Source organism: Argiope bruennichi, chromosome 6, assembly GCF_947563725.1.
Source record: "Argiope bruennichi chromosome 6, qqArgBrue1.1, whole genome shotgun sequence".
Taxonomy (NCBI): domain Eukaryota; kingdom Metazoa; phylum Arthropoda; class Arachnida; order Araneae; family Araneidae; genus Argiope; species Argiope bruennichi.
In genome coordinates, this window is record NC_079156.1 from 109,496,788 (window position 1) to 109,516,019 (window position 19,232).

Consider the following 19,232-nt stretch of genomic DNA (forward strand, 5'->3'; position numbering starts at 1 on the left):
TAAATTTGAAACTAATTCATCTAGAGAAGGATCGTCTGTTGGCCTGTACTTTATCATGCATTCAAATCCAAAAATATATAAATGTAACAATTTACGTAAATGAAATTCTATTTACAGTTTTAGCATCTAAACTGTAAATGCTTATCAAACTTTGAGCCAATCAAAATGTTCTTTTGTCAATTTGTTCATTATGTAGATGCGGTGTGTCTGAAAACCCAATGATTTAATAAAGCAGATCTGCCAAGGTGTTGCTCTTTTTTTAAGGATTACATCATGTATTTTCGTACTATAATTTTGTTAAAACTATATAGCTCCTGTCTCGAAAACAGAGAATGGTAGATCCTTTAATTTTGTTTGCAATTGTAGATCTTATCACCATATCGCTCCATAAGTTTATTCTTAATAGTTTTTTGATAAGATTTTATGTGAAAATCATCAATTACATCTTGTAGTTTCAATAAAAAATAAATTAGCCAGCCATCCTTATTCTAAATGTTAAAAAAAAATCCTTGTCTATGGTCTGAACCATTTATTCTTCGGTAGAACGATATAATCATGTATTTTCGTACTATATTGTACTATTTCTGTGTTGGTTTTTGTTCTTGGGTAATTTTTGCTGAAAATTTGATAAAACATACGCCAAGATATTTGCTATCAGTTGTGATAAAATAAATAGCTCCTATGTTACGCAGCCTCAAAACCTTCGTCCAATCATCTTTGATTTGTCTATCATTTTCATCCCAGATTCTTTGAATTCCATTCTAGAAACAATTTTTTTCCAAGAAATTTTATCTCTGCTTTTTCTTCTTCTCTATAGCTTTGTACAGTTTCATATGTATTCTTATATTCATTACATATTTTATTTTATATTTCTCATATTTTCATACTAACTTTATACATGCTTCATATAAAGAGAATGATTACAAGAGAATTCAAAATACTAGGTGTGGAAATTTCATATATCGCCCCTTAATTTTTTTTCTGTTCAAGTCAAATAAAAATAGTAAATTTGATAAGAGTAACTAGTAATGATTTTGGATAGTTAAAGTCCCGCTTGAAAGTTGCATAGAAGCTATTTTGATATTAACTACACAATTTTGAACAGTGGTTAATTAAATATGGCGAACTAACTGGATCTCAAAGTGTAAACATCTATATCACACTACTATGTTGGTTTTTATATACTAATACATATATACTGTTACGAAATTTTCCGGGGTTCGTTTGGATAGTGGGGGTTATATGGTGTGGAGAAACTCAATCAGCAGGCGGCAGTAGAAAATGAAACAACGACGTTTATTTACACGAAGACACACAGGACAGCACAAATACGACAACTATATACAGCACAGAAGACGATTATCTTCAGCCGAGACGTGCAGCATAGAACAGACTCTACTACAGACAGTAGCACACAGCTTAGTTCAGTACTAGCTTCACTCCGTCGCTGCTCCGCTTATCTCAGGAAGGCCAGTTCCTTTACCGTCGGTTCCGACTACTCTTCGACTCTACTGGTTAGCGACTACTCAATTCACCACCGGCTCACCACACTCGACAGCGGCAGGACTACTTCCTTTTATAGGCATCAGGAGGCGGGGCTAGAAGCCTCTCAACCAATCAGGAACGTTCGAGGCGTATCTCCGTTCCTACTGGACGGATCGGAAAATTCTCGATGTTTCGGTTATAATCTATTTTGGCTCCGAAGTTGCCAAATTCGTCCCCAAGTCGCCAAGTTTGTCGCCAAGCTCTGGGACCTCCTATGGAACCCACTATGCTGGGAAGTCGCATCACAGATTCGTAACAATAAATATATGCACGGGAAAGTGCATATGTTCATTTTGAATCTTTATTTTGACAACTTATTTAACTGTACCCGTCGTCTTTTTAAAGAAAAATATTTATTTTTTCTTGAAAATTGAAAAATTATAGGATGATTAATTAGAGCCAATACTCATAAATTTGCAAGAAAATATATTATGTTAGTTCAATTTTAAGCAGTTTTTAATGTTCTAAAATTTTTCGGTTGGCCTTTCTCAGATTTAGGTATGGAACATTGATGCCAAAGCAGATTTTCATTTTCCAGCACTTGGATTTTTTTCTCTGCTCCAGGCCATTAAAAGAAAATAATTTCATTTATGTGGTGGAATGAAGATCATTATGATCTGTTCAGTCGAAACAAGAGGACCCAAGTTTTCGGAAACATTTCTTTAAAGATTACATTTCACACAAAACAAACTCAAAACAAGAAAGACAAGCCAAGGCATAAACGCGCACACCTTTTAACAGAAGAGCATTTCATCTTATTACATTAATAATCGCAATGCACTGTGGGATGCGTACCTAATTAGGCATCGCCATCTATTATCCAAAAGAAACGATAGAGTAATGCAATTGCTACATTCATATGTTTTGCCAAGAGAAATTTTTCCTCAACAGCCTTAAAATGAATTTTTTATAATATGTTTTATATAATGTTTTTAAAAAATATAGGCAGTTTCTGTTTTGCTTTGTAATTGTATATATTTTGGAATCGTTTTAATTTAGCAGTTTGATTTTTTTTCTTTCAGACATCATAAGAAATCCTGCAAGAAGCTTTTAAAAATTCAATTGTTTAGGGTTTATTTTTAATGATTTTCATTATTTTTTAATAATATTTTTGTAAAACTGATTTCATTTTAAAGTTATTTTGTTTCGTTTTTCAAAACATCATATTATTTTTTCCCTGTAATACACAGTGGAACTTCTTAATATACAGTGAAGAATTCGAGGAAACGGCCGCGGTGGCCTGGTGATAAGGTCTCAGCTTCGGAACCAGAGGGTTTCAGGTTCGAGACCCGATTCCACCGAAGAACCGTCGTGTAAATGGGTCTGTTGCACGTTAAATCCGTCATGACCAAACGTCCTCCCACTGGTGTGGTGTGGAGAGGGGAGTGCCAGCTCAGGTGTCGGCCTCGTCATCTGACCGTGATTCAAAATTACGAGCTCGGTCCCAAAATAGCCCTTGTGTTGCTTCAAATGGGACGTTAATACAACTAAACCAATCGAAACTTGAAACAAATAAAAATTTAATTTATCAAGAAATTCGAATAAGAAATAGTTGGGTCTAAAAGTGCAACATGATTTTTATAATATATATTAAGCTTCAAATCACAACAATTCATTTTCAGTTTTATTCTAAACAAAAAATAACTAATAAATAAACACTGATATTGAGTGAATCGTGTCTTGATCACTAAAAAAACAAAATATGGAATATCTAACTTACGAAAATAATACAAAAAAAATATCCCTAATGTTTTATAACTTTTAATATTAAATTTGGAAGGAAATAAATTCAAATTATTAACGAGATTTTATTGCAACATAAATGTAAATTCGATGTATCAATGAAAGTTTGAATTAAAAATCCTTGCCTATTTTAAATTTCAATATATATATTTTGCATGTTTCTTAGTTGTTGAATATTTACTATTACATCTGGCCATGTTGTCCATTATCGCACACAGTTTATATGAACAGATTTTTTATTCTAAAAGTATGCATGGATCTATCTAAATCGTTGGTTTTAAACCTCCAGTAATCACAGATCTCTATTTTCATGGATCGATATTTTCAATATCTATCAAGTAATAAAGAGTAGTTTTTGAATAATACATCCCTTAATAATAATTCAATTGTCAGGAAATATAATAAATATTCCGAGAAAGAAGTTGGTCGCTGAAGGCGGCTGGTAACGCAATATTTTTCGAACAGAAAATGTAGCATCCAGGTGATTAGATAGTAGAAACATTCATTAATTTTAAGTATTTTTTTCTTCTTTAATCTAGATTTTTAAGTTATATCAGAACTGAATTTGATTGAACTAAATTGGACTAAATATCTCTTTTTGATTTGTAGCAAAATTTTGCATTTATCTTGTTTTCCATTTAGAATAAAGAATCTGACAGGCATAAACATGATTTTAAATATTTTTATTAACATCTTATTTCATATAATAAAAGTACTATAAAAATTTATAGCACTTGACTGGCATAAAATACACATAAGAAAAACATTGTTATGTAAAATATTTTATAATACAATTTTCTACTATTCTAAAAGATTTTTTTATAGGTCTGCTTCGTAAAATAACAGAAAATAGGTTTATAAAATATAGTAAAATTGATGAACACAATCTGGTGTAATTATTTGATAAAACGATTTTTAATTATTAAAATAAATTCAATAAAATGGTTATGATATAATAATAATCGATTTAAATTAAATATTCATATCAAGATTTTATTTGGTTCTCTAAGGAAATGGCAAAAAAAAAAAAAAAAATGAAAAGTAAAGAATGTGATGCCACAAAAGAAATGAATTTTAATATTCTGAATAATTTTTTTTTTCTTTCAGTGGAATTTAAAATGATATTTCCATATTATAGACAAACAAAAGAAACTTATATTAAAAATATAACTTGTTATTTGTATGAGTTCTAATTTTTGATGTTTAAAATAGTTGAATGTCTTTGAAATATTTAAACAAAATCAATTTTTAAATAGCAATATTGATAATTAGTAGACTATTTTAATACATTCTTCAAATTATGTCATTTGATTTCTTAATATTAAAAATAGTTAAGACAAGAATGGATTTTTTAAAATTTCAATCTGATCTTCAAATTATTTATATTTTTCTTTTTCAATTACTCAAGAATTTCTTAAAGAATTATTCAGACAAAATATGTTATATAGAAAAAAAAATTTATTCAGGCAAAATAAAAATTAAAAAAAAAAACAACATTACATTAAAAATGCTCGGAACTAAAACAAATAAAAAGATTTGCGAGAACTTTTTAACACTGGGAATAATATTTTTATAATTTTACAAACAAATAAAAAATTGGAATGCACTGAAAATAATGGAATTGTGGAATCGCCATGAAAAATTATATGAAATGGTAATGTATGTGTAATTTACAGTTCAAAATTATAAACCATGCCAACCAATCATTCTTACAAAAGAAACGTATTTTTAAAACATTAATTCACTGTAGAAAATCATATCCCTAATTTAAATTTTTTAATGCTGATATGAATTCAAAAATGGATATATTTAATAAAATTAAAATCTGAAAATATTTTTAATATAAAGTTTTTTTCATGCAAAAAATACATTAATATTATTTAAAAAAATAAAGAAACTCAAATCAAATATCAGTTATTTCCAATCATAAACTATTACCTGCTCGTAAATTACAAGCTTTAAAACACTGCTGTGAAAAATCAGCCGATTTCTAAAATTTTCAAAAATCTGTTCTGTTAGATAAAGTCAAAGCAAAGGCAATACATAAAATTCTTCTATCACGTTTTACTGACAAAGCCTTAAAAACACTGCATACATGGTTTAAGTACGAACACTTTGCTAAAATCTACTCCTTCTGAAATAATTCATAAAAATAACAAAATGAGCAAATCACAGTTCGTCAATGCTTGATTCTTCCGACGAGGTTGGTGACCAGCCTTTCCAGGTCCGTCTTCCGCCTGTTGCTCGTCTCGAGTACCTCTGCGTGGTTTGCACTTCTCTGGACATCATACTCCATTACGCACTCGTTGGTAATCAGGGATAGGCCGAAAACCCGCAGTCCACAGTGCTTGGCGGCTATCACCTCGTGGGCCGTGCTCATGCCTGAAAGGGAGAAAACAATAATAAATTCCAGATTGTATATTTTGTCATTCTTATGAAGATATTGTAACATTCCCCGTTTCGCAGTACTGATAAGGCATTTACAGCCAGCTGTGTCGTCGCTGTTACTTACTAAACTCCTCGAGATAGTCAGATGGTGGATCGTTTCACTTGGGTGGTCTCACACCTGTTCATTAACGACTACAATGACAGACCATATGTGGAATTCCTCGTCCAAGAGGTATTGATAGTACCTTCAAAGAGAAAGGGGTGTCCACACATCTGGATGCTAAACGTTTCTCTTTGTGAAAGGACTTCCTACGACCCACTGGCGCCTCTGAGAGAGCGCATGGCTGAACCCCGATTGGCCGAAAGAGAGCTCAAATGACCAATGTAAATTAAGAGGCGGAGATTGTCGCCGAAATAAAGCGCGGAAATTTTTTTTTAGGAGAAGAGAAGAAACGAATTGCAGAAGGCGGTTGGACTACGCCCACGAGTTCGGAGTCTGAGAAACTACCCCTGGAGTGGTCGTGTTGACGTGATAGAGAATTGAATTTCAAGAAAAACCTTCGAGACTTTGACTGTTGTGTCTCCTACCAGAGGTGTAAATAACTATTTATTTAACCAAGATTGGAACAAGTTGTTCTTTGTATATATAGGGCTGTAAAATAAAGAATTGTCTGGAAATTCTGCTTCGTTATTTGATCAGTCTCGATCAAGACATTACAATATCAACATCACATATGAGATGTCTACTCTGATGTCTTAAAAGTGCACAGTATCATATACAAGGTATCAGTATCATACAAGATGCCCATTCTTTATGTCTTTTTATTATTCTCTTTTGCTTCTATCACATTCTTCCTCCCCACTATCGTGAATCAAAACATACAGTAAATAATATACACATTAGTATATTATTTACAGTGTACCGGCCATGTAATGATAATGTCTGTATATTTCTTGCAATCACAATAAATCTGCCAGTCATGTAATTAATTACCTGCCGTGTAATGTTAATGCCTTTATAAATATACAGGCATTACCTTGTCGCAATATACAGGCATTACCTATTTCTTGCAATCCCAATAGAGTTGTCAATTATGTAATTAATGACAGGCCCTGTAATGGTAATGACTTTATAAATATACAGGCATTACCTATTTTTGCAACCCGTTAGTTGTCACTAATGTAATTAATTACTGGCCATGTAATGGTAATACCTATATATTTCTTGAAATCCCAATAGAGCTGCCAATCATGTAATTAATTGACTGCCATGTAATGATAATGCCTGTATATTTTTTATAATCACAATAAAGCCGTCAATCATATAACTAATTATCTGCCATGTAATGTAATGCCTGTATATTTCGTGCAATTATAATAGAGATGCTAATCATGCAAGTAATTACCGGCCATGTAATGGTAATCCCTGTACAGGTGGTTATCAAAATAATAGAAACGCCTTAGATTTATAAATAATAATTTATTAGTATGGTGTAGGATCGCCTTTGGCGTGTCATACAGCTTGGATTCGCCTAGGAATCGATTCATACAAGTGTTGAATAGTGTTTAAAGGAATTTTGTACCGTTTTTCCTAGAGGTATTGTGAAAGTTCTGGGAAAGATGCTGGTGGAGGATATCGATCCGTATTTAACGCTTTAAAATAGACCATAACTGTTCAATTATATTGAGGTCGGGTGACTGTGCGGGCCAAGCAGATGTTTAACTTCATCTTCGTGTTCATCAAATCATCATTGGTCAAGTCTCGTTACATGGATGGGTGCATTATCATCTTGGAAAACTCCATCTCTTGCAGGAAACAAAGTTTGCATCATAGGATGGACCTGATCAGATAAAATTATTTCTCTATACTTCTCCCCAGTGATCCTTCCTTTAAGGGTTACGATTGGTCCAGCAGAAAACCACGACATGTCTGCCCATATCATGACAGATCTATCTCCATGCTTGACAATTTTAAGAAGACAATCACAATCATACGCCAGGTGTCCTCCACAAGTGCACCCATTGAAACGTGCACCCTTTGAATAAGCCGTTGAAACGGCTTTTATCGTCTGACATAATGATATTTAAAGCTTCATAACAGATAAGTTTTAGTCAATCTTTTTAATTTAAATTGTGTAAAATGTGTTTTTAATGTAACTCTATGAAAAATACATTTTTGTAATTTTTTCAGCAGTATATTTATTGACTTAAACAATATAAAAAATAAATTATTCCGCCATTTGAAGCATTTTTCCAACTGGAAGTATATGCTCATTGCTAACAGTTTAGAAATTAGCCACTGGGCCACGATCAGAATGAAAGCCCTGTATATGTGCTATCAAGGCCACAAATACAGGATATGAATCTAGTTAAATGGAGCAATTACTTCTAATTAGGCACCGATTCTAAGGCATGGAACGTTTTAGTGGCTTATTCAGACTAGAGCAGGAAAAGCACGTATATTAGCAAACGATGCAAAATTGAGGTTAAGAACTTTCTTAAGTTTCCCTTAATCTTTATATTTTAGATTTTAAAATTTATCAACTTTATATCTATAATCTTTATATTTTTCATATCTATGAACCAAATGTGAGAGAATTTAATATATAATCCTTCAAATGTAAAGTCCTTGGAGACTTTCAGAGGAAAATATTTTTAAAAATAACAATTTGCATTACGTTACAGAAAACCAATTCTGTCTTCGCTAAGCGTAAAATGGGCGGTCGTCATTAAGAAATGCTACCGTTTTTAGACGGATTCTTCATTTTCTGTAGGATATAGCAGCGATCGTATGGTCGTTTGGGCCATCTCCTGATGACGGGTCATATTTCTTATGGAATTAATTGGTGCATGGGCCGGTGATGGCTATTTTGCAATTGATATTTCAGCCTGTGTTATTATCCGCGGCGGCCAGTCATTTAGATGTACTGAATACCCAAAACTAGATTGAAATGATTCTTAATCCTCCAAAGTCATTTAATTTCATCACTAATAACTCAATTGAGAAAAATAAATTTTGATAATTAGGTATTTTTGAAAGATTTATGACGAATGGATCATGGTCGGATCTTAGCAGAAAAAGGAAACATAAAAAGAAAATTATCTTCGACTGTGCTTCTCAGAGTATATGTAGAAAATATATTAATTTTTATTTGTGAAGGGGAAAAGGGGTCCGTTTTGAATGAAAAGAAGATTAGTCATAAATTAATTTTTTGTAATAAGTTTGATAAATAAAGATCTTAATTAATTAATTTACAAGTGATTATAATAAGTTTACTGTAATTATGTACTTTCAAACATTTATGTTATCGTTCTTTCCACTGAGTTCACAGAAATGTTCATTTCAAAATCAATTCCGCAATTTAATTATTTCAATGCCGACGTCCTGGCGTAGGGGTAGCGCGTCTACCCCTTGATCCGGGCGTCCCGGGTCCGAATCCGGGTTCGGGCATGGTTTTTCTTCATCTGTGTTCTATCTGTGAGGTGTGTGAATGTGCCCCCCTGTAAAAAGGGATTGTGCAAGCGAATGCGTGAGTTTCATCTTCATATGAGCTAGAAGTCAGACTTCTGCCCTCAGGTGCTCATTGATCAATTATTTCAATGCTCTCTGCAATAACAATGCCAAAGGAGAGAAATTTCCTTTTCACTTCCGTAGTTTAAACCACGAAGAAACGAATAACGTATTACGATAAGCAAAAACTTTTGTTTAATTTCTTTCAGCTTAAATATATATATATATATGATATTTTAAACTCTAATTTCAATTTAATTAATTTCTTTATCTTAATTAGCCCATAGTAACTTCATTCTAAAATATTCTCTTATTTCGTGATCCAATTCCACTGTCTAAAATTGCTGAATCAGCTAAAAGCCTAACTTTCCAACACTCCGCGTGAAGGGCTTGAAAAATGTCCAATAAGCACATTCTTTTTTAAAAGATCCCTGTGTTTCCCCTGTCTCTTCAGCGCGTGTAGCTAAAATCCCTATCAAAATCTCATTGTATATAAGTAAGTACTATGGAGAAATATTTTCCCTATCGATATCTCAGGTTATATAAGATCAGGGATAAAATGTTCAAGGGCTTTTCCCTCATTTCTTTCTATGTTGTGTGTGTTGCGCGTCGCTCCTGCTTGTAAATAATGCGTGTTTCTCCGAGATGAAATAAAACGACGTCACGAAATCGAAAGTCTCTTCACTGTCTTCGAAACTGCATTCTGCTTCACATAAAATAATGCTTATATATATATATATATATTCTGGAACTTAAATCAAAGCATGCATTTAATTTCTTTTATAAAAAAGAAAAAAATTACTTTTATTCCATTAAAAGTATTAATCTTGAATTCTGGTAACGGGTAATTATGGCTCGAGTCTTAAGGTATAGCTTTAATTCATATTTTATCGAAAATTATTCTAACAGTATGTGAGTAATGATTCTGATATTTAGCAAAGGAAAGAAAAGTTCTCATGTTTCTTCATTTTTGTTTGTTATAAAACAACAGAAACCGTTTTGAAAGTGAAACATGAATGAATGAAAACATGAATGATTACCACCATTCAAAAATAGGTGCAAGTTTAACATAGTATATCATTATCATTTGACAAAAAAAAACATTCAGTATTATATACAAGGGCCGATAAATTCAATATTATTCATTTTGATGTTACAAAGTAATTTATAAAAAAAACTTATTGTGCAGCATTATAGAGTACTTAAAAATTCAAAATGAAACTATTGCTTAATTTCAACGGAATTTTGAACATTGTTTGTATTTTCCTTATACATTATTTGTCTTTTAATTTGTATTATTCATTATTTTCCTTCATGTGTGTTAATATTCAGATGGCAGATACTGTCCTTGTATTAATTTATAAAGAAATGCAATCCTTCTGATACCGAAAGAATAAGTTTCCAGAAAGACGGCAAACCCCATTCGTTGACGTCGTCCCATTCAGAACTTACCTAAATTCCTTGCTCAAAAGTAAAGCGATCAAATTCAATTTTAAATTTCTCTTAGATTATTAATTACGAATCGACTATTGATTGTCTTACATTAGCGTCTCATACAAAACTAACGGATGTAGGCACTAAATTTTTTTATCAAATTATTATATACATTCGATTCGATTGCTTACCTACGGCATCTGCTCCTAGGGTTCTGAGGGCTCTCAATTCGGACACTGTTTCGTAGGAGGGCCCGCCGACCATGGCATACACTCCTTCTCTCAAGAAATTGCCCAGTCCCAAATCTATGGCAATCTCTTTTGCAATGTTTCGAAGATTCAAGTCGTAAGCGTTGTTGATAGCAGGAAACCTCGGTCCCCATCTGGATTTGAGGAGGGAAAATAAATTAATTTCAAGAATAAATTGAAAGATGAGGGTAAAAACAATAAAATTATCTCTTATAAAATGAGATATATTTTTAAAAAGTACATAAAATGGGCGATATATAAGTGAAACATAAATACGAGAGATATTTTATTAAAATTAACTCTTACAAAAATATATCTAATAAATATTTTTACATGAGCACGTTGAATATTCATGTGAAAATTTGAAAGACTTTTAGGAGAAAGACGTAATGCATAACCAGTAGGAGTAGTCACCCTGAAACTTTCTCTCAGACTCTCTAAAAATAGTTTACCTCCCCCCCCCCATCATTCGCTATAAGACTGTAGACTTTGGACATAGCCATGAGCGCCACGAGTGCGTAAATTTTATTTTCAGAGTTCGCATATGAGCGTTTTGTGCTTTTTAGTGTAACAAAGCAAGCAGAATTTTGGACACTTTATTTTGGACCAATTAAAACTAAATTTTGACAACAAATTAAATTTTTACGAACAAAGTCAAATGCCAAATTTCATTTAAATTGTTTATTTTTTTAATCATGGCGTTTATATGCATGCAAAAGTACAGATCGACAGACGAACTTTTTGACAGATCTTGTTCAAAATTTGATAAGCTTGGTTTGGTTATATTAACGTCCCATTTGAAGCAACACTAGGGCTATTTCGGGACGGACATGGTAATTTTGGACCGCGGTCAGATGACGAGGAGGACACCTGAGCTGGCACCCCCCTCCCCAGCACACCAGCGGGAGGACGTTTGGTCATGACGGATTTAACGTACAACAGACCCCCTTATACGACAGTTCTTTGGTGGAATCGTGTCACGAACCTGAAACCCTCCGGTTCCGAAGCCGAGACCTTACCACCAGGCCACCGCGGCCTCAAAATTTGATAAGAATCAACTGTTAGATGCTAAAATTATGAACCAGACTTCATTTAACTAAGTTATTGCGTTTTGAATTTTCGTGTTTAGATGCATGTAAAAATACAGTCAGGCAGACGATCAATCTCTTGATGGATTTGATTCCAAACTTAAAACAAAACTTTACATGATGAAATTGTGAACCAAATTTTATCTGTTACGTTTTTCAGTTATCGCGTTCATTTATACCCGGGCCGGCGTCCTGGCATAGGGGTAGCGCGTCTTCCCCGTGACCTGGGCGTCCTGGGTTCGAGTCCCGGTTCGGGCATGGTTGTTTGTCCTGTTCTATATGTGAGAGGTGTGAATGTGCCCCCATGTAAAAAGGGGGTTGTGCAAGCGAATGTGATGCGTGAATAGCTAAGACGTACTCTTGGCCCTAGTTGGCGCTACTAAAACAAGAGACGCTCCCTTGGCTTAAAATCACTGACTTCGTCAGCGAGTTTGTCTATGGTAAGTGCCATTATAAACAACAACAACTTATACCCGGACAGACAGACAGACTTCTTCCGAATCGAGACCGTTCGAAATTTGATAACGATTTCTGTGTACAATCCATATACCACATTTCTTTTGTTTAACTCTAAACATTTTTGAGTTACAGACAGACATAAATCCAAAAATGTGTTTTTCGGACTCAAAGAGAATTAAAATCGTCGTCAAAAAAGAGTCGTCAAAATCTCGAGTTTGAATTTTTTTTTTTTTTTTTTGACGATTACAATACGCTCTCTTTGTATGCCTCGTGCACGAGAAAGTAAAAAAATTTTAAATATGAGCTAGCAATCGAAACTATTACACTAACAGATCATTCTCCAGTTTCAAGTAATTACAGAAAAGTGGTTCAGATGTCACTTCTTATGTTTATTTTTACACATTTTTCAGAAACTATAAATCGTAGATTTAAAATATTTGCAGTCAAGGCGTGTGCACATTTTAAGGGTCGCTCAGGAACATTACGCATAGTTAAATTGCATCTACATCACATAATTAATTTACTCCATTACTGCAATGGGAAAACAACCATGAAAGAAAAAAAAATTTCGAACAGACCTGTCATCATTTCTTCCTCTCAGAGGGTTGTCGCCAGCAAAGCCGGGGAAGTTGATGTGATCTTTGATGAGCATGATGTCGCCGACTCTGAAATCGGGGTTCAAACCACCAGCGGCATTTGTTACGATCAGTGTCTTCACACCAATAAGCTTCATCACTCGGACTGGCATTGCACACTATATTAAATAAAACAAATTTAAAATACGCATAAATTGTTAAAAATTTAAAATTCATTCGTTTAAAACAATTCTGTTCAATAAATATAATGAGTGAACACCATAGTTCTTGCGTCTTTTATTTTGCCATATATCTTGAAAATTGAAGTGCTGGAAGCTGTCAACTCTTGATGATATCTAGAGGTCGTGAGATCTTATATGAAATAAAAATTAATAAACATTGGTAGATTAAATATTTAATTTTATGGTTAAACTAGCAAACTCTTTCAAGGTTTTACTCACAGAGAATGTACAACTAGTAATGCTTTTAAAGTACCTGTAGAAAAGGAATGGTGGTTTGTGAGCTGGGAACTATTGATTTGATATGAAATTATTATGACTTTCATATGATCATTAGTAACCTTTTCATATGAAATAAAAATTTGCAAAATTGGCGCAATGTTTGAGGATGCAGGAATGATTCTTTGGTTTTACCAATTATTTCAAATATAAAAATGGTCCGTCACCTGATCGTCCAAGACGGTTAGTAGACATTAAGATAATACGAGATCAACGCACAGAATTTAATAATATATAATTCTATTATTAATATAGAATTTAATAAAGTATATATCAATTTAATAATATCTCATATGAAAGTGAGATTATTCACAAAAATGAAGGGACGATATCGCAATACATTCAATATACGAAAATTTAATTTTTAAATATTAAGTCAAATAAATCTTTTTAAAAAATTCATAGGACTTTTTAATTTAAAGTCGAAAAAGAATTATTCATTTGATCACAATCCAAACAACTGTGAATAAATCGAATATGAGCAGTTTAATAAAAACACAATAAATGAGCGAAAATGGATGTTGCTGTTTAATTAATAATTCCTACAATGATTTCATTTATATTAATCAACTTTTTATCAATTTTCCTTCTTTAGGGTCAGTAAAAAATGATTATGCAGGAAATTATATTTTAAAATCTGTTGCATTATTGATTTACTCATATGAGCAAAGACCGCTGAGGTTTTGTAAAGACCAATCAGATAGCAAACTTTTGTTGGACTCTTTCTTTCAAATTTTATGAGTAAAATGGTTTCAAACTTTATTGATGAAACACTTACCTTCCATAAAGAATAGCCTTCATACACGTGAAATCTTCCTTGCATGCAGACGGTCGGTACCCCTTTCAAAACTCCGAACACCAGCCTTCCTTTGTGTCCTGGGACTGAAATAGAAAATTGTTTTTAAAACTTCATTATTGTTTTATAAAACGCTTTATTTTACCTTAAATTGAATAGTTATCTTCATTGAAATTGTGAACAAAATGTTAAATAAAGCCCTGAATGTTAAAATGGCGCAGAATCTGAATTTCAGTTCTTTTATTCAGGGCTCCACGTTTTATTTACATATGTTCATAATGATTATGATTAATAAGTTGAAATATAATGGAACTTATTACTTTAACTACAATTTTATAAAACCAGTAGGAGTGGTCTCCAAAACATTTCACGCATAACTTCACTTTCTAATAAGAAATATGAAAATGAACATCTTAGATGACATTGACATACAATAGTTAAGAAATATTAACCTTTGGTGTGAATTTAGCATTTTCAATGAATCGATCCTGTCATTCTTGGTGAGTTATTTGGCGATTAATCCCAGACATTCGGTTAATATTTCCAAAAATCGAATCTGTATTTTAAATGCGTTTTCTAAACCGATTGACTCACAATCGTTCTTGCAGTCATAAAATCCCATACGAAATTTGGTATGTTTAAGTCATTGCGTTTTTGCGTTTTACAGGCAGACAGATAGACGGACAACCTCTCAGTGGCTCAAAATGTGACAGCTGTTTACATTATTAATGTTAATTTTGTGTATCGAATTTTATTCATCTAGTTCTTTTCGTTTTGTAGTCACACGCTAAATATTCGAATAGCTGGACAGACAGACTTCTTCTGAACGAAATTTGCTCAAAATTTGATAGGAATCTACATATATGGTATAAAAATCTATGCCAGATTTCATCCGCCTAGCACAGAGCGTTTTTGAGTCGCCTCTGTCACAGACAGACAGACGAACATTTTCCAAGAATGTGTTTTTCGAATTCAGGAAGGTCTAAAACATAAAGATTAGTCAAAATCTCGAATTCGAAATTTTTGGATTACTATACAAAGTACACAAGAAAGTAAAAAGGATTTTACTTATTCATTTCCGGTGTCTTAATCCCAGCTATAATGTCGCTTTCATCGATGGTTTTGTTTTTTTGCTAACGATTGTTTTAACACACTCACTGAATCAATTTCGTGCGCGCATTCGATTTTACAAGCAGAATGACGCGATATTCCATTTTTAAATTCAATTTATTTTAATAATAAATATTTTGTCTATTAATAAAGTTCGTTAAAATTTTTACTATGTACCTTACTCCAGCAAAATTGGCAAGGAAATGCTGTTTTTGCACGTCATTCAAATTATTTTTAATTAAAAATGATTGAATGGATAGAAAATTATTTTTCAAATAGCCCAGTTTTTTTAAAGACATGCTAATGTTTATAGGCTGAAATACATATTGCAGTTTTTATTTGCTCAGGTAATATCAGTAATGCAAATATATATATATATATATATATATATATATATATATATATATATATATATATATATATATATATATATATATATATATATAAAATGTCCCAAATGATCCCCAAGTAGAACATTAAAACTTTCAAATTACAAAAGCAAATAACTGAAGAATAGAAACTTCATCATAGAATTTTTTTAAACATATCGAATTGAAAATTTACAATCAAGAAAAATAATCACTATCAAATTTGTTAAATAATAAAAAACGATTATTTATTAAAAAATTATTATTCATTAACTACCTAATTAACTAGAAATGATTTTTCCTGAGGCAGAATATGTAGTTAATAATCTTTTCAACTTTTTAATTAAAACTCATGATTGGCAGATATGCAATATTTGAAATATCAGATTCTTTGACTAAAGCATCAATGAAAATAAGATAACAAAAGTATCAAACATTGTTGATAATAAATGTTTCTCAATTGTAAAAGCGTTGAACGACATCTTTTTCTTATAATGTCACAATTTACTAATTTTTTCAATGTGTTACTTTATCATATAATCAGATGCTTTACGTTTCATTCATATTTTTAAACATACAAAGAAATTAAATAAAAGAATAATCTCTATTTCGTAACTTGGGGCTAATTAGCATAAAAATAGAAACGAATAAACTTATATATCTATACTTATAATAAAGCTCAATGTGTGTGTGTGTGTTGGCGCTCTACAGGCCAGACCATTCAACCTACAGCTACCAAATTTGGCACGTGTATACCTTGGAGGTCGGAAATGTGCACCTGGGGGTTATTTTTTCGAATTTTTAGTTAAAATTTTATTTATTTAAAAATTAAGCGAAATTTTGGCGTGTTTCTGCTATAATTTCCGAAATTATTACCGCACAAAAAAGATTTTTACATGAAGTTAAAGATCAAAAATTTATCTTTTAAATGATACCAATGTTTTAATCTTAAAGTTAAATTTCTATTTTTAATGAATTTTTAAATAAATATTTTAACTATATTTTTCAACAATTTTTTTCGTACAAAATAAAAATAAAATTTAAGCTGCACGAGCACGTTTCGCATTCATGGGAAAAAATTAGCTTTTTTCAAAGTGTTGCCATCACATTGATTAAAGCTCCAATTAAAAATAAATTAAATCTTTTTGGAAATGAAATCTGCAAAAATATAATTTTCGGCACGTGTCTGTAGGAAATGAAACAAATATGAAATATTATTTTTTCTAAAAAATAAATTCAAGAAAAATTATTTTATGATCTTTTACACTCTCTATATTATTAATCAAATAAGCAGTTTTATTTTAAGGCAAGTTTTGTTTAATATGAAGAGGATATCCATTCAAATCAGGGCCACACAGCTAATTTGTAAACCTTTAGTAAGACACAGATCTGCTAAAATGGTCTAAATGGAAAATGATTATATTTTATGTAACTTGATTCAATAAATGCTCTAATAAATAACGAATTTTTTGATTTTACATAAAGCTTCTGCTGTGGAAATCACGATTAACAAAAAGTTCTTGAAACACTAATATTTTAAATAAAAAAAGTTAATTTCCAATTAACTAAATCAATCACTTAAACTGACTGATTTATGAAAATTTGAATATCACTATTCAATAAAAAAAGGATAAATTTAGATTTTCCATCGATCGTTTCAAAGAAAATACTCCAATCAGCGCGCAGGTTTGTCAAGATTAATTGGCCTAAGATTATGAAGAAGTTGAGTTTTTCTAAATTTTTAACATTCAAAACTTCATAATTAAGTCTTAGTTGATCGTGTAAAATAGAAACATTCATTCATTTATTTAAAATTTGATGTGTCCAGAATATTTCTCAGAATATGATACCTTACTGCATTAAATTTAGACTTCATAATTTTTGAAATATATTTATAGGCCGGAACAAATAATTATTATTGATTTCATTTCAATCCTTTTGAAAGCAAAACTAAAAACTGAATTTTATGCTGAATCTGAGAAATTTTTGTTGAATTATTCTTTGAGATATTACATAAATTATGAAAAATATTTTGTAGTTCACATAAGACTAATATACCGAGCGATTCTATTTGCAATACTCATATTCAATATTAATAATAATAAATAAATAACAATAAAGATGATAAATAAAATAAAACGCTTGGTTTTATTAAAAAATATCTTTATATTAATTGCAATTTCATCATTTCCACTTTAAATTAAAGTTAAAGTTTTACCGGAAATGGCAACAAATTAGCAATATATATATATAGTAAATTGAACGAAACGATCTAAACAACAGTATAAGTTTGGTATGGCTATCAAAATTTGAAGATTAAAAGTGTTTTGTTTGAGAATCTATTAAGAGACCAGTTATTTAAAATATTTAATTGAAAATTGTAGCGAGCGATAATACTGGCGAACCGGCTGGTCGCCAAAGGCGGCCAGTATAATATAAAAACAATTTACCTGTGCTAGTTGGGAATCCAGGAATTTCATGATAAGGAAATGATTCTTTGTCTTCCAACATATCGGCCAAACCACCCATACCAGAGCCGCAAATAACTCCTACCAAAGGCCTGTGCTTGGTTCTTTTCAACAGGTAGTTCGTCATACTTTCCATGGACTCGTATGAATACCTGAAAGAACAACAACAGTTTAGGGAATTCATTTCTACCCCTACAACTCGACGCACAAAGACAGACCTACTACACAGACCAAAGTACACAGTTCAAAGATGAATAGCGGTGCAGAGAAGCACCCTGGGGTCAGGGGTCATCTGATTTCGTCAAACCTGATTGGGTAATGAAAGGTAAGACAATCGCGCAGTCTTTGAAAAGGTGCTTGAATCCGTGTAAAAGGGGAGATGATTAAATACGGGCTCCTGAAACTTGTGTTAGTAATTACTTGGCTCTGACTTTAGTAGGAAATAGTAAAGCGGTTTGTCGTCACTAGAACAGGTAGTTGATGAACCCCGGTGATTCTATGCATGTAATTGGTTTGTTTATGCAGAATATCATGCCCGAAAAACCACCTACTGCCCCCTTCATTCCTAATAAATATAATGTCGGAATAAAATGCATAGTAAAAAATTACATTTTTCTCTTGATTATGATAAATTATATCTGACTGATTCCTTCAATTTTTATATCCATAAAAAATCTGGAAATGAATTTTAACAAAGAAAATATGGAATTATCAATCTTTTATTTAGGATCCAGCTTTCAATATCGGTTATAATCGACCTTTTAGACTGAATATTTTTGTTTAGCTTTGCTTTTCTGTCACTGAATTCTTGAGATTAAAATCTAAGCATCAAAATATCTTTTCTTTTTTTCCTTATTTACCAAAAGGCAGAAAAAATAGTCTCTCCCTTTATCAAGTAATAACGACTCTTCCTTTCCCGATTTTACCCTTATGCAGTCAACCGTTTTCACAAAAAAAGACTAAAAGTAAATTGAAAATTCT

General features: G+C 31.8%; 1 protein-coding gene across 3 annotated transcripts in view; it reads right to left on the reverse strand.

Annotated features, from left to right (window-relative positions):
* Positions 1-5,076: 5,076 nt before the first annotated feature.
* Positions 5,077-19,232, reverse strand: part of LOC129971368 (purine nucleoside phosphorylase-like) — a 63,200-nt gene continuing 49,044 nt past the window's right edge. For all 3 annotated transcript variants that reach the window (XM_056085070.1, XM_056085071.1, XM_056085072.1), the window contains exons 3-7: positions 18,234-18,403; positions 14,288-14,391; positions 12,995-13,170; positions 10,813-11,003; positions 5,077-5,670 (exon numbers count right to left, since the gene is read on the reverse strand). In XM_056085070.1, coding sequence (XP_055941045.1) covers positions 5,468-5,670; positions 10,813-11,003; positions 12,995-13,170; positions 14,288-14,391; positions 18,234-18,403 — 844 coding nt within the window. In that variant the 3' untranslated portion in view covers positions 5,077-5,467. The remainder of the gene's footprint in view (positions 5,671-10,812; positions 11,004-12,994; positions 13,171-14,287; positions 14,392-18,233; positions 18,404-19,232) is intronic.